At 40.6% G+C, this 21,666-nt stretch overlaps 2 protein-coding genes across 2 annotated transcripts; both read right to left on the bottom strand.

Moving 5' to 3' along the window:
• Positions 1–1,246: 1,246 nt before the first annotated feature.
• Positions 1,247–7,503, bottom strand: LOC307167873 (putative coiled-coil domain-containing protein 195; the record flags this gene model as incomplete). Its single annotated transcript, XM_079887179.1, has 3 exons — positions 1,247–1,376; positions 1,459–1,690; positions 7,269–7,503. 3 exons carry the CDS (start codon positions 7,501–7,503, stop codon positions 1,247–1,249), a joined length of 597 nt encoding a protein of 198 aa, XP_079743305.1.
• Positions 7,504–17,600: 10,097 nt separating this feature from the next.
• On the bottom strand, positions 17,601–20,366 carry LOC307166880 (claudin-4-like). The gene has a single exon (XM_079885623.1). It carries the CDS (start codon positions 20,297–20,299, stop codon positions 19,658–19,660), a length of 642 nt encoding a protein of 213 aa, XP_079741749.1. The 5' UTR covers positions 20,300–20,366; the 3' UTR covers positions 17,601–19,657.
• Between the last annotated feature and the right edge of the window lie 1,300 nt (positions 20,367–21,666).

Here is a 21,666-nt window from a genome sequence, read left to right as displayed (position 1 = left end):
TGTATTAACTAACATGAACAAACAATAAGCAATACATTTGTTACAATATTTATTAATCATTGTTAATGTTAGTTAATAAAAATACAGCTGTTCATTGTTTGTGCATGTTAGTTCACAGTGCATTAACTAATGTTAACAAATACAACCTTTGATTTTAATAACGTATTAGTAAATGTTGAAATTAATATTAACTAAGAATAATAAATTCGTTAGAAGTATTGTTCATTCTTAGTTCATGCCAACTAAGGTAGTTAATGTTAACTAATGAAGCTTATAGTAAAGTATTACAGAGACTATAGACTGTAAAGATCTGGCTATGCGAGACTATAGTTTGAATTAATAATTTTTTTTGCATGACACATTGACATTACAGTGCAGAAAGCTCTTTCTGTATTATCCTGAACATTACAAAAGCATTCATTTTATGTGTCATAGAATGGAAGAGAGGCTCTCAGGAGCACAACGTTTTGATTTTCCCAGCAAAAATGTCCAGGCACCTTCACATACAAATCATTCTACAGGCTTTCATAGGTTGTCGGCGGAAAGTGTCATTTTTTTTTTAAAGTTTCGTAACAAGCAGTTCACACATTGGCAACAAAAAAGCTATTAACACATGAACATTCTTACATATAGCCCCATTAACTCACTAATAATAATAATAATAATAATAATAATAATAATAATAATAAAGTGTAAACCTTCCTTTGGCTTCATTCTCTTTCTTGTAGCAAATGAGTCACAGCTTTAATATATTTTAGTATGAAGATTGCATGCACAAGTTTTTAGTTAAACATGTTATGTTACAATTAGGCAAGCTAAGATTTCAGGGAGAAATAAAAACAAAATGACTCAAACAAGTAAAGTTCGTCATTCAAAGCGCTCTGCACTAACAATTTCAGCAAACTCGTAGTAGTGGGCAGGAAGTGCATGTCTCCAGTGACACTTCACACGATCAGACTGTGTGTACAGACACCTGATCCAAACGCCACAGCGAGATTGCTAGGTCTTCAGACGAGACCATGAGATGACTTGAGTTTCTTCAGCTGGATTCATTTGAGAAACCAAATCTGTAACAGGAGTCAAAGTGTTGAGGTCAGGTGTAGGTATTAATTCACCACAGGACTCACCTACAACGTCTTAAATGAGTTAGGACAGAGTTTGACCACATTACTGAACCTCCTCTTTGTCAGATTCACAAACATTCCTTTCACAGGCGTTTCTGTATTTCCTGCTATTAGTTTAGGCCTCACGAGTCTGTTTCAGCTATTGTTTTGAGTTCACAGGTGCTCCTTTCAGGCAGGTGCTCGGCCAGTACAGGTCGATTGGTATAAATATCATCCACAGGCAACAGGAAAGTTACCGTCTTGACTTTGGCTCTAAAATGTTAAATAAAATGATTAGAATACAAATTAGTAAATCAATATTTCAAACAAAGCTACTCACTAAAGCCTAACTCACCTGTTTTTGTTGACAAACTCCTGAAGGGAATGCCTGTTGGTTAATTTCTCTATGTCTGGTTTTGAATAGGCAATAGAAGGAAGCCCAAGTGAGCCATCATGTAATTTTGTCCATTTATTGTTGTTTACAGTCTCCTCATATAGCCTTGGCTTGTGCAAAATCTCATTCTTTCGAGAGCCGTTCATGAAATTTGAGGATATGGAGTATCTCCGCACAGTCATAATAATGTTTTCTATAGAAAGAAATCAGAAAAGCATGTACATGATATTTTTGATCAATTATAACCAATACTTGACTAAAAATACATTACTTGTTTGGAAAGAGATAATGTATAACTTCTGTATCATTCTCTGTATCATTTTCATCAATACATTAGTCATGAATGATAGCTCTGGCCCTTGAGGTCCACTGACCAACCCTGTTCAAGCACACATCAAAAGTCTTCAGGATTACTTGAAAATTACAGGTTGGTGTTTTTGATTAGGTTCAGGGGACTGATCAGGGAGTCGTCATTTTAAGGTCTTAATTGCTTCCAGTGTACTGAAACGTTCACTACCTAAAAAAGTCCCACAATGCACCTTGAAAACCAGGGAGCGTCGACGTTCCCTTTTAAAGGGACACTTCACCCATTTGCATTGAATGGTCGTGCATTATTCCCTCATTTTCCCCTGAGACGGGAGAAATACGGATTTCAGTGTTGCAGTTCCTGCTTATAATGATGTTAAAATCATCATTTTGCGTCATTCTAAGCAGGAAGTCCCATATCTTTGTAGAGGGGTTGAGACTACAAACACTCGTTCCTCATTTTTCTAGGGGGTGGGACCCACTCACGCTACAGACCTTTTACAGATCAGTTGGGTGGGACTTCACTTGCAGAAACTAAAAGCAATATCCGCCATCTTGTTTGGAAGCTAAGCTAACAGGCGCTGTGGATCCAGATGTGAAGTTACGACAATGGCGGAAGGTACTCAATATGATGGAAGAAGAGGATTTCGAAAGTCTGATGCTCGAATCAGATGTTTGTGGCTACCTTTACGAGCCGCAATATAGCGAAGAGCAGCTGAGGCTGATGGAGGAACAGGAGGCGGCTGCTGCGGCTTCTGCAGCCGAGCCTGTCACAGACGAGGAGCCCGAACTGGCTCGAGCTGGGGCGGACTGGTGGTGCCTGTGCTCTCACTGTGCGCCTACGGACACAGAGATTGAGTCCGTCTGCTGCAAAGAATTTCAACGATGCCAATTTCTCCTGGACAAAAACTCTGAATCAGACGAGGACACAGACGTTTGTGTTGTGAACTGGATTAGTGGGAGTGGCTTGTGGAGCTGTGCAATGTGGTGCATTGTGGGAGTTGTTGTCTTCCATACAAATGCGTCCTAAAGTTACTTTCTGTCTTTCCTTGGTCAAGACGGCACCAAATTCGAAATTTATGTTACATTTCGACTACATATATGACCCACTTTCAATAAAGATTAATGTTCCCACGGGTGAAATGCTCCTTTAAACAAAAGGGTTCAACTTTAGCTTCTGAAGTGCGAAACATAATCATGTGAGCCAACACAAAACACATCATGACATGCAAAAGATTTTTCCTGAGGCATGACGGAACTGCGCATAGGAGGAGAGAGAGAATTAGAGGAGGAGACGAGGAGGAGGAGGGCTGGCGGAACAATTTTTCCATGGAACCACGTTGTGTCTGCTGCTTATATAGTACGCTTGTAATGATGATTGATGGGACTGAATGTTTTAGGCTCCTCCCGAACCTACGTTTGGAACACCCATTCAGCCTTAAAGGTTAATAGTAAACTAACTTGGCCTGCTGTCCTTGGAGGAGGCTGGGACCCGAGGCTCGGCTCGAGCTCCGAGTTAAAACCCCCAAAAAGTAGGCTATTGCAGAGACAGCAAGCTGGGCAGTAAACTGCGAATGGATTGGTGAGATAGGTAGTAAAGATATAAGAAATTTAGAATGTCTAAAGTAGACTGCACTTGTAAACTTGTAAAGCTGGCGTGAGAGAGGTGGCCGAAATCACTGTTACGGCAGTGAAAAATGAAGTTTACTCGGAATGCTGGTGTTAGGCCAGCAATTTTTATTTATTTATTTTATTTTTTAATTATTATTTTTTTTATTAAATGAAACTGATAGAGTGGTGTCTGACATCACTGCTGCGGCTGACAATTGCTAAAATATGAGTTTTAGGTGGGCGGGTAGGGTTTGTTAAAGGGGTCATATAATGCTATTTTTGCTCAAGCTAATATGATTCTTTAGGGTCTAAATTAAAAGTTTGTAATATACTTTAATTAAAAATTATTTATCTGATAATATTTTTGTATATATATATATACTGTATATATCATTTCATATTTTTAAATGATAATGAGCTTTGCTCACCCCGCCCCTCTGTTCTGTGCGTACACCGTTTGTAACACAATAACACAATAACCATAACGCGTTGTTCATTATAAACGTGGGATTATGAATAATATTGAGAACGTCGTACATAGAAAACATGCCGTAATGTACCCTGAGTGTAAACCTTAGCCGCATTCATCGTGAAGCGTGCAAGCGATTTGCAAAGATTAATATAACTTAATATAAAGGTTAATAAAACGTTACACTCACTTCTTCTTCTGGAGGTGCAGCAGGAACACGAATAGTTGGTACCGATCCTTTTTTCAGGAGCAGCTTCTTAGCAAAACCAGCTTTATACTGACCATCGTTTGTAAAGCAGTCTGGTGTGTGAAATGATTCGTGCAAACATGAAAGCATTGACGTTGATCGTGGGGAATATTCCCTTCGAAAACAAAACTCAGCCACTGCGTCTTCAGCGGTTCGGACTTAGGAACATCAAAATGACTGCTGTGTTCCTTAATACACCCAAGAACAGAACACCACAATTGCTTAGACGCCATTCTGCTCATAGACAGTGCTCCAGCTATCAACAATGACACACGGACTATGATGATTGACAGCTCGCTCACAAGCGAGGGCGGGTCTGTGTTGAAACACTGCTGTCAATCAACAATTGTGGGAGGGGTGTCGATTTTGTGACGTCACAAAATCGAACGGCTTGATTTGAGAGAGGGGAAAACATATAAGGAGATTAAAAAAAAAAACACTGGATGGATTTTTATGATTTTATGATGGTTGTGTACAGGCACTGCCAACACACATTTCAGTACAATCAACTTGTAAAAGTGCATGTACCATTATATGACCCCTTTAATTAATATCAAAGAGGTGCACAAAGACTAGATTATTGAATAGGTTTATGGGCTTGTCTAATGTGGGAAAGGTTAGTTCTGATATATGAAAAGCATTTGAAGACCATCGGCCTAAAGTTTTAATTTGGAGTTTGGGGATTCTGAAGTTGCATGTGGAAAGAATGGCTGGAGTATTGGTTTGCTGGGATGCCTGATCTGACTAGAATGGATTTGTGGTGTTTTTGAAACAGGCGGTTCCTGTTTGCAAAGGAAACTTCACGCTGGAGACCACTCCGGGGATGGTTGGAAAGGAAGCAGGAGGGAAATTGGAAGGAACAAGGAATGGCGAGTTATGGGCGAGGCTGAGCAAATCTGAGGTGGGTGGCAGGTGGGGCTGTTTCGGGGGAGCAATGTTGTCAACAGAGGTAGCTGAGAGTGCTAGGAAGGTGTGGATTTGTTGGGCTAAGTTTGTTGGTAGAAGTATGGGGCTTGTCATAGGTAAAGAGCTGTACTTCGTATTTGTCAATGGGATGACGCGATGTCTGCTGCTTATATAGTACGCTCGTAATGATGATTGATGGGACTGAATGTTTTAGGCTCCTCCCAGACCTACGTTTGGAACTTAATTTAAAAAAAACAAACCGTTGTATAATTATGTTTCAGCATAAACATACATAGCTAGACAGGTAATGAACAAAATCTAGCAAACATTTATTATTAATTTACAAATTAAATGTTGCAGGGATATGTAACAATCAAAGTATTTATCATAATGTACTTTTAAATAACAACCAAATAATGTCAGAAAGACATATGTGCTGCAGTTGTTCATAAATATAGCAGTAGTGACATTGTACAATGAGGACGTTGCCATGTCGCCAGAAATAGAGCCATCAGTGTCCCAATGTGTAGTGAGTCAGGGTCCATACCAGTGTCTGAATTTTTGTACACAATATACTGATTCACAAGCTATGGAGCTGAATGAGATTCTAGGCCAGAGCAGCCCACCCCTGCCTTAGGGTCTACTATGGTTTAATATGCACAGTGCATATATATACACATTATGGCATGCCGTTCAAGAAATTATTGTATTTATAATATGAAGTTTGAATATATGAAATGGGACTCTGAATATATGGAATGAAATGCTGAATCTATGGAATGAAAATCTGAATATATGAAATGGGACTCTGAATATATGGAATGGAACTTGAATATATGGAATGGGACTCTGAATACATGGAATGAAATACTGAATATATGGAATGAAACTCTAAATATATGAAATGGGACTCTGAATATATGGAATGGAACTTGAATATATAGAATGGAACTAGCAAAGTATAGCAGCACTCCTAAGTAATGATGAGCTACAGTAATGTATGTATGGGGAAAAATACTGCAAAAAACTTTATTCAGTGCAGTTCTACTAATGAAGAAATTAATTCACTATTTCATCACGGAAGACTGAATGCCGTGAACCTCACAGGCCTGGAAGTTCCTGCTTATCAGGCAAACATAAATACAGAAAGAAACATGCATTCCACCTCACAGGGAGCGACCACAGAATTATTATGCATAATGATGCATAATGTTTTCAGCAACATTTTGATGAACACAATTACTCATAATCATTATTAATGTTGCAATAATTAAAATATGATCCTCAAGATGACGGGATGTAGACTCCAAACTGTCTGTGATGTTTGGAGTATGAGCAGCTTTTTCAAAAAAAAGTTTTCTAGTTCAAAAAAGTATTGGAAAATTTCAGGGAATGGCATTTTTAAAGTCACGAAATTCAGAAGTTATGGAATATCACTCTGATAACAAGGATATATCTAGCTATACATCATTCATTAAGTACTGTCAAATTTGCACTTTCATTCCATATATTCAGTTTCATTCCATATATTCACACTTCTATTCTCTCTCTCTCTCTCTCTCTCTCTCTCTCTCTCTCTCTCTCTATATATATATATATATATATATTCAAGTTTCATTCCATACATTCAGTTTCATTCCATATATTCACTCTCATTCCATATATTCAGAGTTTCATTTCATATATTTAGTTTCATTCCATATATTTAGTTTCATTCCATATTTTCAAGTTTCATTCCATGTATTCAGAGTTGCATTCCATATTCAGTTTCATTCCATATATTCAAGTTTCATTCCATATATTCAGTTTCATTCCATATATTCAAGTTTCATTCCATACATTCAAGTTGTATTTCATTTATTCAGAGTTCCAGTCCATATATTCAGTGTTATAGTCCATATCCTCAAATTTCATATTATAAATACAATAATTTCCTGAACGTCATGCCATAATATATATATATATATATATATATATATATATATATATAGTTCAATGTATGTAAATATAAAATAAGGTAATATCTAAGTTAACTGGTTTTATTTCAAAACTATTTTATTGTTTGTCAAAAGTATGATTTAATCACCTGAGTAAGCCTTGTTTAGTCAGGTCAGGTAGATAAACCTACTTAATAGCAATTGTACGTTTTTACAGTCAAGCTACTCATTTGCATTCGTCAGAATTAAGATGTGGCACATGCTTATTAAAGTTTGAGTAACACCAGATATTTACCTTTGAACTGTCCTTCAAGTTCTGGTGCAGACACGTTCCGTCTCAGGTTGGCGTGGGTCAAGCTTTCCTGTGACCCGTCCTTCTGCTGAGTAGATAATGCACATGGCTTCATTGAGTCCGAAGCCGATGTTGGTCGGCTGAGCTGCCCACGGAGTGTTTGGTTTTCGTCCTCTAGCTTTCTGATCTCATTCTGCATTTCTGAGATCACCTTCACCAAGCTCCGTCCACTCTCCATGCTTCCAGACTATCCGTCTCACCTGCTACAGCTGCCCATTCGAGTGCAGAATAAAGAGTCCTATTTCCACTCCCTTATATTGGACCTCTCCCACAGTGCCTTTCAATCTCAGTCCAAATCTTGTCCCGGGGAGATTATGTCGCCTTTCACCACTTATACAGCTGAAAGCGTTCAGGTGTTTGGCCTTTTGGGCCTCGGTACAATGTTTTATTAATCACAGACAGAGTGTTGAGTTTCGGTTGTTGACTCTGCCTGGAATAGTGCACACAGAGGAAAAATACTCATACAGATAAACAAAATAGACATAGAACACTTGGCTATAAGAACATCCTGATTAAATTTCTTTCTCTGAGAGGACAAAGGCAATTAATTTGTCATCAGACAGAGATGAAGATCTGCGATAGATTCAGAGGTAACTGATGCGCCTCCCTTGGAGCTTAAAAAATTCATCAGGTCAGTCAACAAGTAGCAACAAATCTAGGATGGAAAAGTTACCCAAAAGCATGTCCTTATTACATGTCCCATTTACGTCTTTCTGAAGAGTAGAGGTAACAATTGCCATTTGAATGTTGATTTAACTAAAAAATATTTTGATGGTCTTAATATTTATATTCTCGCTTTCCATACATGCTGGTGTCGTCGTATATGATCCTTTTCACTGGTCACGTCAAAAGATGTCTTCCATTTGTTGTTAAAGGTTACAGTAGTGTTATGCATATATATTTCGTGGCTGTATCATTTAGAACAACCACTGTAGTTATGCATTTATTAGAACTAAAGCAGTCACCACCTAAATATGTTGATTCATTCAGTTTATTTGTTTACGTGTCTCTTCTTCATATACATTCTTACTCATTCTGTTTTCAGTGCTAAGATAGATCATTTATCACTCTACTTTCATGGCAGGAGTACTTCCTATAATTAATATGGTCCAAGTCTGCATTCAAGTATATTTGGGATTTATTGCTATTGAAATAAGTTTTCAATTATTTTATATTTCATGTTGAGACTTGCCAATATTAATACAAATATAATAAAAAAAATAATTAGCAACAGAAATTATAGACGTAAACATGTTGTATTTGTCTGAAAAGAGAGGAAGAGGTGATCAATAGAAACCAACCTCAACCATGGCTAATTACCGGTAATTAGCACCCTTAAAGAAATTGTGTGTTATTCATACACAATTATCCAGTGTCATTATGAGGTCCAATGAATATGCATTTGGCAAAGCATCATAAAACAGAGGTTAAAGATATTGCCCTTTAGTTATAGCACAAGCATAAAAATAAAGAATACTGTGTTTGAGTCTAACAAAGAATTCATTCTAACGAATACACATCAAATAAAAGGTTGCAAAGGAACATACAATGGGGAAAATTACAGAAAATTGCCCTAATATACATAAGCACAAAATGGCTAAGATCAGTAAGCAGTTGTTGCTGCTTTAATGTTTTTTTTTCCCCCTTCACACTACTGTGATCACAATTTAATCAAAGACAGCACACGGTAGTTTGAAAAATTACCACATTTGACAAACAAGAAATGCTATACTTATTTCTCTTTTCTTTTTTCACATAAATAAATGTTGGGTTTCCATGTTTAATGGGGACTTTCCATAGACATAATGGTTTTTATACTTTACAAACTGTATATTCTCTCCCCTAACTAACTTCTATCCCCTTAACCTACCCATCACAGAAAACTTTCTGCATTTTTACATTTTCAAAAAAACTTCACTTAGTATAATTTATAAGTGGTTTTCGTTATGGGTGACCAAAACATTTTCCCACAGGGACAAGGATTTTGTATATACTGCCATCTTTGTGGGGACATTTTACTCCCATAATGTAAAACTCACTCACACACACAATATTGAATACCAAAACACTATGTTGTTAACAAGAGATATCTGATTCTCTAGTGTGAATGCTAGATTCTGAATCTTGCATGAGGCTGTCTGTGTGGGAGAGAAACCCTATCACCCAAACACTAGCCTTGCTATCCATGGCTTGAAAATTGTGCCAGTGTGTGTGTGTGTGTGTGTGTGTGCATGATTGTGATGACAACAGCAGATTATTGAGAGGCAACCATTGTAAATACATTATATAAATGTCCTATACAAAATCTTTCACCAACCAAATGTAGTGTGACATTTTATTTTGTCTCATTGTATTACATTATTTATATACTGATGTATCTGGTTGCCAAGGCAATTCCACGTGGTTGCTAAGGTGTTCTGAGTGTTTTAGTGTGTTTAGGGTTTTCTGGTTTCTAGATGGTTGCTTCCTGGCCCAACAAATAAAAACACTTTTTTTAGTAGGCCTAAAACTAGAGAAGAAGGTAAAACAATAACATCAATAATAGAACTAACTTGTAAACAACTCTGTAAAATACAATTAAACATATTATACAAAAGGACGATATATATGTACACAAGTATTTCATCTCATGTGCATTATACATAATAAATGGAATGAAATGTATTTTATCACCAGATGTGAACCTTAGGCAAAGTGCCTCCTGGTGAAATCACAAAAACATTACAATAAATAAAAACATTTAAAAGGGTCATGAATTGAGAAATCAAATTTTCCCTGATATTTGACACTTATATGTGTACACAGAAGAAAACTCTTTCTAGGCTCTGCCCCCGTACAGTTTGTGTCAATCCATTTATTAGTATGGCTGTTTGATGAGAAAGAGATTAAGGGCCCTATTTTAACGATCTGAAACGCAAGTATTAAACGTGGAACGCAAGTAACTTTTGTGGGCGGATCTCGGGCGCTGTTGCTATTATACCGGCGGGATAAATTGGTCTGAAGTAGCTACATTACTCATAGGTGTGGTTTGGGCGTAACATGAAATAAACCAATCAGAGCGTCATCTCACATTCCCTTTAAGAGCAGGCGCGCTTGTTCCATGGTGGATTGCTATTATAACGGTGGATTTGCCAGGCGCGCGCCAGGAGCGGTTCACAGCCGAGGAGACGTTCTCGTCAGGGCCGTAAAAGTCAGAGAAGTGACATTGTATGGGGATGGGAGAAACCCACCCAAATTAGCTTCGGTTAAACAGGCGTATAATAATTTGGATAAATGTGTAAACTAGATTTATGTCTATTTTTTCACATTTTCATGGACACCACAATGATTTCCCTTGTGTGGTAATATTTTTCCTTGTAATTAATTATGTATGGTTTGCAAAAATATGAACTGCTGCGTCTGTGTAGATGAGAGAAGCAAAGTGTATGCGCGTTGTGCACATTATGGACATTATGGCCAAGCATGCGCCCTTAAAATAGCTTCTGAACGTGCCACTGAAAGCGCGCCACTGACTTTAGACTAGGTTTTTCCTGGTCTGTGGCAGAATTGTTTTCTGAAACTGCAAAATAGCACCAGGGAACGTTTGTGCCGGAACACGCCTCCTCTTTTCGCTGAAACGCCCCCGGGAGCGCAAGTTCATTCCCTAATTTACCGAAGTGTGTCTGTGGAGTGAAAAGTCCGCTGTGCGTCGGGTGCAAAATAGGAATGATACATGTGTCGGTGTACAAAGTCAATTGCGCTGGGTGCAAGATAGGGCCCTAAATGTAGTTACAATAAACTAATTCGTACAACTGTATCAGATGACTATTTTTCTGTTGCGCAGAGCTGAGTAAGAACTGATGACAGCACGGCTTGATCTTTAGTTGACCAATGTCACGGTTCATGAATCGGCTGTCTCATGCTGATGTGTCTGTGTGAATGTAATTGTGTGGGTGTGGTTACTCGTTGTGTTGATTAGTGTCACCAGCTGTCTTCAATCCCAGTTCCCTTTATATGCCCAGTGATTTTCCCTCTCATGTTGTCAGATCGTTGTGGTTGTTCCTCGGTGTGTGTCCTGTTCCTGTGCCTCGTCTGAGAAGTTCTTCGTCTGGATTTTCGTCAGTTCTTCGTGTCGTCTGATGTCCCACGGTTCCTGGTTGTCTCACTCGAGCACGCTGTTCACCGCACCACCACCGGATCGCCATCTCGTCCCTGCTTCATCTCCACCTGAGTGTTGTCCCCGACCTGTGTCTTCATCTGACCACTTTCTAAATAAACTGAGATTTTACTTGCATTTGCATCCTCCCGTTATTTCCTCACAGAACGATCTGACCACATCATGGATGCAGCAAGTACGTCCCAGATCAACGATTTCATCGCCCACAGTATCTCACGTATGGACCAACAAGAGGAAAACATCTCGGGCACAGGTCGTGCGGTGCAAGCACTCGTGAAGCAGGTGTCCGAGCTCACCCAACAGGTACAACTTCTACGGATTCCCACTGCGCCCCCCACGCCGCCCGTTCCCCCACCACCAGCGCCTGCTGCAGCTGATCGCCCAGAGCCACGCCTACCCACACCTGAGGGTTATTCCGGCGAGCCGGAGTTTTGCAGAGCGTTCCTCACGAGATGTTCCATGCATTTCGCTCTACAGCCACGCACTTTCCAGAGTGAACAGGCGAAGGTGGCATTTGTATTGACCCTGCTGTCAGGGAGAGCAGCGCTTTGGGGAACGGCGGTGTGGGAGAACGGAGACAACTGCTGCACCTCGTTCCAGGCACTCTCCGAAGAAATGAAGAGGGTATTCGATCGTGCTGTGGCGGGTAAGGAGGCGGCCAGATTACTCGCCGAACTGAGACAAGGTTAAGGCTGTGGTAGATTGGCCAAGTCCAGATTCCCGTAAGGCCCTACAGCGGTTTCTGGGGTTCGCCAATTTTTACCGGCGTTTCATTCGCAATTTCAGCCAACTAGTCGCACCTCTGACTGCCTTGACCTCCCCCCGAACGACGTTCAGGTGGTCGAACACTGCCGAGGCAGTGTTCAACAACCTCAAAAGTCACTTCGTTTCGGCTCCCATTCTTGTCACCCCTGATCCCACACGTCAGTTTGTGGTGGAGGTCGACGCGTCAGAGGTGGGAGTAGGAGCAGTGCTTTCACAGCGCGCTTCCTCAGACGACAAGATGCATCCCTGCGCGTTTTTCTCTCATCGACTATCGCCTGCCGAACGTAATTATGACATTGGTAACAGAGAGTTGTTGGCAGTCAAGTTAGCGTTGGAGGAGTGGCGTCATTGGTTGGAGGGTTCGGGGGTACCCTTTATCGTCTGGACCGATCATAAGAATCTTGAGTACATCAGATCGGCTAAAAGACTCAACTCCAGGCAGGCTCGGTGGGCTCTTTTTTTCGGACGTTTTGATTTTGTTCTCTCGTACCGCCCGGGTTCCAAAAACATCAAACCCGATTCTTTATCTCGTATTTTTGATCCATCCGAACGCCCGGTTACTCCCGAGTGTATTTTACCTGAGAAGGTTGTCATCTCCACTCTAGTATGGGAGGTCGAATCGAGGGTCAAGACAGCCCTAGAAGGGGTAACGCCTCCGCCTGGTTGCCCACCGGGTCGTTTGTTTGTTCCGGAGGGGTTACGGTCCGACGTTATTCGATGGGGTCATTGCTCCAACGTGGCTTGTCATCCAGGAGTGACGCGAACCAGTTTTTTAGTTAAACAACGATTCTGGTGGCCATTAATGGCTCGCGACATTCACGATTTTGTGTTGGCTTGCTCAGTTTGTGCCACTGGTAAGACATCTAACCAGCCCCCAGATGGGTTACTTCGACCGCTGTCTGTCCCTTCGAGACCCTGGTCCCACATCGCTCTAGATTTTGTCACCGCCCTCCCGCCCTCCAGAGGCATGACGGTTGTTTTAACCGTAGTGGACCGATTCTCGAAGGCGGCACATTTCATCCCCTTGCCCAAATTACCTTCAGCCAAGGAGACAGCGGTCACAGTCATAGATCACGTTTTTCGGTTACATGGCCTCCCGATGGACGTGGTCTCTGACAGAGGTTCCCAATTCGTGTCCAAATTTTGGCGAGAATTTTGTAGGTTACTGGGGGCCACGGTCAGTCTGTCCTCGGGCTATCACCCCCAGAGCAACGGCCAGTCTGAGCGAGCCAATCAGGACCTCGAGAGAATGTTGCGATGTTTGGTTGCCAAGAATCCTTCGTCCTGGAGCCAACAGCTTTCTATGGTGGAGTACGCCCACAATTCGTTACCAGTGTCATCCACGGGCCTCTCGCCATTTGAGTGTAGTTTAGGTTACCAGCCACCAATTTTTCCTAGTCTGGAATCCGAAGTCGCGGTCCCCTCCGCTCACGCATTCGTCCAGAGGTGTCGCCGTACTTGGACTAGAGCCCGTGAGACTCTACTCCAAGCAGGGCGGCGCATGAAGGCCAAGGCCGACCGCCACCGGTCAAAGCCTCCCGTTTACGTCGTGGGTCAAAAAGTGTGGCTTTCTACTAAGAATATTCCGCTCCGCTCCGTGTCTAACAAATTAGCTCCCAAATTCATTGGCCCGTTTCCTGTCACCAAGATTATTAGTCCGGTGACAGTCCGACTCAAACTTCCTCCTGCGTACAGGAGAATTCACTCCGCCTTCCATGTGTCTAAAATTAAGCCCGTGTTTTATTCTCATATTAATCCGCCTGCCCCGGTTCCCCCCCCGCCGCGCCTCGTAGATGGGGAACCCACCTATTCGGTACATCGCATTCTGGACTCGAGACGGAGGGGACGCGGATTTCAGTACTTGGTGGACTGGGAGGGTTACGGTCCGGAGGAGAGAAGTTGGGTACCTGCTAGAGACATTCTGGATCACTCCCTTATCGATGATTACAATCGACAGGTAAGGTTGTCTGGGAACGCCAGGAGGCGTTCCTAGGGAGAGGGGTACTGTCACGGTTCATGAATCGGCTGTCTCATGCTGATGTGTCTGTGTGAATGTAATTGTGTGAGTGTGGTTACTCGTTGTGTTGATTAGTGTCACCAGCTGTCTTCAATCCCAGTTCCCTTTATATGCCCAGTGATTTTCCCTCTCATGTTGTCAGATCGTTGTGGTTGTTCCTCGGTGTGTGTCCTGTTCCTGTGCCTCGTCTGAGAAGTTCTTCGTCTGGATTTTCGTCAGTTCTTCGTGTCGTCTGATGTCCCACGGTTCCTGGTTGTCTCACTCGAGCACGCTGTTCACCGCACCACCACCGGATCGCCATCTCGTCCCTGCTTCATCTCCACCTGAGTGTTGTCCCCGACCTGTGTCTTCATCTGACCACTTTCTAAATAAACTGAGATTTTACTTGCATTTGCATCCTCCCGTTATTTCCTCACAACCAATCAGTGGAAAAGGGCGTTTTATTCCCGCGCATGTAGAGATCGAATATTCAAGCTGTTTATCAATTTTGGTTTATTGTGTTTCCATTTGGAAGATTAGAACAAAGTGTGATGAAAAGAAAAATACAACTTTGAAAAAACTATGCGAGATTTGTTTATTTATGTTCATGAAAAGGGTCGAATATGTGATAAATTAACAGTTTCTACAGAAGGTCCGTGTACCTTTAGATAATTTGTTTTCTCGTTTTTGTCTTCTTGACAGAAAACAAGAAAACAAATTACCCGAAGTTACACAGACCTACTGTACATTCATTCATAATTTGTTGTTGTTTTGTTGTTACACAAAAAAGCATTAGTTATTCTGTCAACTATGTCAAGTCAAGTCAAGTCACATTTATTTATATTGCGCTTTTTACAATACAGATTGTTTCAAAGCAGCTTCACAGAGATAACAGGGAAAATAATGCAACAAAGTTTGTTTCCAGAAGAAAATAGCGTCATAGTCCAGCTTAAGTAAGTTCAGAGATGTTTCATTTTTGTTGTAAAAAAGTTATAATTTAGTTAATTTATATATATATACAGGTGCTGGTCATAAAATTAGAATATCATCAAAAAGTTGATTTATTTCAAGAATTCAACTTAACATGTGAAACTAATATATTATATAGACTCGTTACATGCAAAGTGAGATATTTCAAGCCTTTATTTGTTATAATTTTGATGATTATGGCTTACAGTTTATGAAACCCACGAAATCAAAATCCCAGAAAATTAGAATATTACATGAAATCACACAGTAATTACACAGTGATACCATGGTCATTGAACCAGGTTTTGGTTGTTTTGGCAGTGTGGGCCGGTGCAAATCCTGCTGGAAAATGAAGGAAGCATGAAGTGCTCTGGAAATGTCCTGGTAGACGGCTGCGTTGACTCTGGATTTAATAAAGCACAGTGGACCAAAGTCCTCTTTTCTGATGAAAGCAAATTGTGCATCTCATTTGGAAACCAAGGTCCCAGAGTCTGGAGAAAGAATGGAGAGGCACACAATCCAAGAGGCTTGAAGTCCAGTGTGAAGTTTCCACAGTCTGTGTTGGTTTGGGGAGCCATGTCATCGGCTGGTGTTGGTCCACTGTGCTGTCCACTCAACGCAGCCGTCTACCAGGACATTTCCAGAGCACTTTATGCTTCCTTCAGCAGACAAGCTTTATGGAGATGCTTCCTTCATTTCCCAGCAGGATTTGCACCTGCCCACACTGCCAAAAGAACCAAAACCTGGTTCAATGACCATGGGATTACTGTGTAATTACTGTGTGATTTCATGTAATATTCTAATTTTCTGAGATTTTGATTTCGTGGGTTTCATAAACTGTAAGCAATAATCATCAAAATTATAACAAATAAAGGCTTGAAATATCTCACTTTGCATGTAATGAGTCTATATAATATATTAGTTTCACATGTTAAGTTGAATTCTTGAAATAAATCAACTTTTTGATGATATTCTAATTTTATGACCAGCACCTGTATAGCCACTCTGGAGTAAACCGTGATGTCATCGTCCAGCTCAGTTCGGTTCTCATATAATGGTGTCAATGCAAGCAGATCAATATTATTGTTGAATATTAAATTAAATGTTAAATTTAATGTCCCCAACTAAGCAAGCCAAAAGCCAAAGGCGACAGTGGCAAGGAACCAAAACTCCATCAGTGACAGAATGGAGAAATAAACCTTGGGAGAAACCAGACTCAGTCAGTCGCTCAGTTCTCCTCTGGCCAACGAACGAATAGTGTATATGATTATGATTCAAGCTGCATTATAGTCAGATTGGATTAGAACAATCAGAATATTATCCAGGTCCATCTGGTTGAAGATCGGAGTCATGCCGGTATGGAGACGGGTTTGTTGAGGATCAGTGCCGATGGCTGTCGTGTCGATGAAGCCTTCACAGGGGAGATAACTGTTAACTTAAATTTTATTTGTCACAACCGAGACGTATAAAGCATAATACACATACATATTTCACAGTTGGCAAATGTTTCATCTATGTAGCAAGGTAATCACCTTTCCATAGTGTCTTTGTTTAAACGCTAATATAATGTTATAATTACTCAAAAATACATGATCAAATATAAATAAAGATGATTAATTACCCTACTGTTGCAGACTGGATTATCCTCTGGCTTGGAAAAAATGACCAAAACTGAGGTAAAACTCAAACAGGTAGGTTTATTTGCAGATATGGCAGGGACACAATGTATAAACAAGTAAGTGATGATGATACTTGAGATTGTTAGCAGATGAGATCGAATTTTTCTTGTTAACTTTGAGTCTTTGTCTTACAGAATCGTTTGAGCACACACACACAAGGGAACAACGCTGAGGCAACGCATGACTTGGATGATGTGAGGACTGGAAGATGACTTGGATGACTGGAGATTGCCTTGGATCAGGTTACAGCAGTATATTGAGATAGTCAGGAACATACAGCAAGTAAGTGGACTTGGAGCCTGCAGCATCAGACAAGGTCAGACCATGACTGAGGGAGTGTGTGTGCTCTATATAGTGCTGGTAATGAGGGCTAGATGAGTTCCAGCTGTGCGTGGTTAGGCACCAGGGAGGATGATGGGAAAAGCAGTCTGTGACATTACTCCACGATGAAGCCGAGGGAACATTGAGCCAAGGTCGAGTCTATGGGTCCGATGGTTGAGGTGGAATCCAGGGCTCGGAGGCTAGAGGTGGAGCTGAGGGACCATCACACCAAGGGTAGCATGTAGGAACCACTGGACGAGGCGAGGGGCTGAAGGGGCAGCGGAGGAGGGAGAGGGAGGCCGGGCTCTGCTCCACGATGTCAAACCCCCAGCACTACCTCAGGGTCAGACTTGGCAGGCTTCGGCTCTGGGTCTGCGGTGGGCTCTGGCTTGTGGTTTATGCTCATGGCGAGTACAGATTTGGGCACCGCAACGAACACTGGTTCTGGTTCGAGCTCCAGGACTGACATTGGGGCCGATACACACACCTGGACAGACTTGGCAGGTTCTGGCTCTGGGTTCGTGGCGGGCTTGAGGAGCGAGGATAGGGAGAGGAGAAGATCTTCAGGGGAGTGACAGAAAAATCCTACTCTGCTCATCTTGTTGGGTCTGACCTTCTGTCATGCTCAGTCTTGGACACCTTGGTATTTTAGGTGTAGGTTTGTTGTTTTCTGATATGGGATTAGACTCTGGCTCAAATATGTATGGCTGAATTTCACTGGTTGCCATTTTCCAACATCGGATGTTTTCAAACCAATTCTGCATGTGTAATTTGATGTAATAAAAACTTGCTGAAATTATAAGTGGACCTCAACAAACATTCAAATTTTTTTTAAAAAAACATCGGCCATGAACAGGCAAAAGTAAATCACCAGACTGATATGAACATATTTAAAAAGAATAAATCATGCTCAAACAGCAGGCTACATGACAAACAATAAAACCTTTCAACCTTTCAGAAACAGCAGAGGCGAAAAGGATTGCAAAGAAAATAGATGAGATCAGGTAGAAGTAAACAGCCCAAAATGGCCTTTGACAACTCTGGTGCGAATTCCAAAAATACATGGCACACATGTATAGATAATTGTTCCACCATATTAACACTGACATAGACTATGATTTTCAAGGTATATGTGGACAGTGGTCTCAAATGCAGAGAGTTCATGAACAGAGTTTATCAGAACACTTTAGGAAAAGAACCTCCAAAGTGAAGTGACTCACGTGGGAAAAAATGTAAAGGATAGTATGGGAGCTCCAAAGCTGTCCGTACAACCATCGTACATCCATTAAACAAATATAAGATTGGGAAGGAGGGCTAGAGTGGTTACTAATAGACCAAGATTGGGGCATTGTGCATTTAATAATAGGCTGACAATGGTTGGAAAGCCTCCAGATGGCAGATGCATGTGTGGAGAAGCAGAAACTGTGTGCCACAAAATGGAATGTGTCATCCATCGTACAGAAAGAAATCTCATGTATTCAGAATTATTGGAATCTGGAGTGACAAATTATTAATTAAAATCAATTCTTAGTACTAAGAACTATGAGACACTAAAAGTTGTGATTTCACTTTATTTTGATGGTCCCTTTAACACATTCTGTTGACTATAAGTAATGTCGCACCTTCATGTCTACTAACTCTCATTAGAGTATTAGTAGACTGGTAGGGTTAGGGTTAGAATGTAGAAGACATGTTAGAAGTTGACATGTAGTTGCAAAGTTACTTATAGTCAGTAGAGTGTCTGTTGAGGACCATCACAATAAAGTGATAGCAGATATTAAGCAGACAGTCTATTAATACTCTAATGAGAGTTAGTTGACATGTAGTTGCAGAGTTACTTATAGTCAACAGAACGTCAAAAGGGACCATCAAAATAAAGTGTTACCAAAGTTGTTATAATCGAATTGGACTTTATATAAGGATATAACCTATAAAGTGTAGTTCCTCAGATGAACTGAGGAGGGCAGCAATACGCCTCTAATGAGTCTAGTCTGCTGCAAATATCAGAAGAAGAAGAAGAATGTTTACATGAAAGAAAGACATTGGTTACACTTTTGTTACAGTGTAATTATATATTTAAGTACTGAGTAATATTAATTACCTACATGTACTTACTATAGGGTTAGGGTAGGATTAAGATTTGTTTAAAGGTTAGTTGCATGTAATTATGCATAATTTACTGTTATTACTATGGTAAGTACATGTAACATGTGTAACAAGGACACTGTAAAATAAAGTGTTACCAAAATTTGAATGAATCGACCAATTTTGTGTAGATCTGATCACAGGGTGATCATAAAGAAGAAGAAGAAAAATTCAAAATGTCAGTTGTCACACACTGAATCATCAACCAGAGCAGAGTTGTCTTTGTCTAACATTAAATATAAAACCAACAAGTGTTCACAAGTTCTTAGATACAGTATACTTATTCAGTCCGTTAATAAAGTCATCCGGTAAGGGGGCTTTGTATAAATGTAGTACTATGAATGGTGTGGAGTGGATACTGAACCCCTGGCTCTGAAGTTTGCGCTTGTCTTTCATCCTGTCTCTGCTTCTGGACTGCTCTACAGCAAATAATGCTTAGCACTCCTCCACCCACCTCAAGCAACACTATTCCCATCCAGCCAGTGAAGATCGCAGCTCCCCTTTCCAGTGTTAATAAGACATTGGCATTCGAATCTGTTAAATGTGTAGTCCAGGAGATCACCACCAGTAAAGGCAGCCCGCTTACAACAAACGATGGCCCGGAGGCAGCTTTAAACAATATATTCTTAGGATAACGTATCCACCCAATACCGTAAACTGCAATGGCAATAGATCCAATTCCTATAGATATGATGACGAGGATTTTCCAGGTGGTAAAATGTTCCGTCAGAGACAGCAGAGACTGATAGAAGGTGCAGTGAAGTCTGCCAGTTGTGTGGTGTTGCCAGTTTAACCACACTCCATCCCAGTACAATGGAAGTGTTGTTGTTGTGTTCTCCACCGTTCCACTTACTTTCCACATTGGTAGAAATCTTGTAAGGATAGTGCAAAACCAGCCTGCACTAGCCAGCCCGAAACTAGCAAATTCAATTTTTATATCCATGTCTGTGTTGATTCAGGACCGTGGAGCAGAACTATTTTCCATATCACGGAAACCAGCTGTACTGCATTCCAGCTGTGGGCGGAGAGACACTCTGTGGTTGAAACGTGGAGGATTCTTTTTGTGTTTTTGCCATGGTTTCATAACAAATCCCTCTATTTCCTCACACGATAAGACATGAATAGGGAGCTATGGAGATTGTATGCTTACACATCAATACTGACATGGTTTAGTTTTCTAGTGTAAAACAACTCCAGAACCTTACTAATAAAAGTGTTGGTCAAAAACTTTTTAGGAAAATGTTGTCCATGAAAAAGTCTGTAGTGTTCGGTAGCAAATAAAACAGAAGATGGGAGAACAGGGATGGTTCTAACACAGGTCAGTGGTAACACTTCCAATTACTCCAATCAGGAACAAGCTACAAATCCCCTACATCACTTCACCTGATCAACTTATATATTTTTTGAGTACTGTGAATTCGGACATACTTCTTTTGTCACATACTGTTTTTCGCCTACTATATAGTAGAGAAGTATGCAATTTTGGATGCAGTTAGCAGATTTTAGAGTGGAAAAACTCATTTTGAGGTAAGAAAGTAACTTTTTTACTTCATTTATTTTTGTGACGACAATGTCTGCTTTAAAACTAAATTGTTTTTAAATTGTTTTTTTGTGTCTGTGTGGATATTTTTGTCTTCATGTGGACGTATGTCGGATGTATCCATCGGATTTATCCTTCGCAGCCTTAAATCCCCCACAATCCTTTGCACATATTAAAATTCCTTGGACAAGGAAGTACACAGCATCAGTGGGATGCAGACTTCTGTTTGAGAAGCACCCAACATGCACAGCATTCTCTCTCTTCTCTCCTCTCACTTTGCACATATATCTAAGTCAAGAAGCTTGAGTGCTCTCTAGTGGTGCATTAATGTAATGACATCACATTTTTGCATGCAAGTTGCTAGTGCTAATGTTTTGGCTGTTAGCTTTAAGGTGAGCTTGTTCATGGCTACAAGACTCTGGGTTAGTTGTAACGTCAATTAAACATGTTACAACCTACCCCAAGCACATTTTTTGTTGTATTTAAATGTTTTCTTTGATTTTTAGTATGCCTAGGTCTTGGAAGAGAAAGAGTAATGTCAAATACCACGGAGAGTCAGTAACATCTGTGGCAAAATTGTATGGCATTTGTCATGTATCCTTGTACAGATTCTGTAAAATAAAAAAATAAAAATAAAATTGTTGGAAGAGAAGGATATAAGGGACATTGAAAATATTTACATTTTTGTGTTCAAATTCATTTTTATGGCCAATTACTATGACTGACAGTAACAAACACACACACACACACACACACACACACACACACAC

The sequence above is a fragment of the Squalius cephalus genome, assembly GCF_949319135.1.
Source record: "Squalius cephalus genome assembly, chromosome: 11".
NCBI lineage: Eukaryota > Metazoa > Chordata > Actinopteri > Cypriniformes > Leuciscidae > Squalius > Squalius cephalus.
This window is presented reverse-complemented; position numbering and strand designations above follow the sequence as displayed.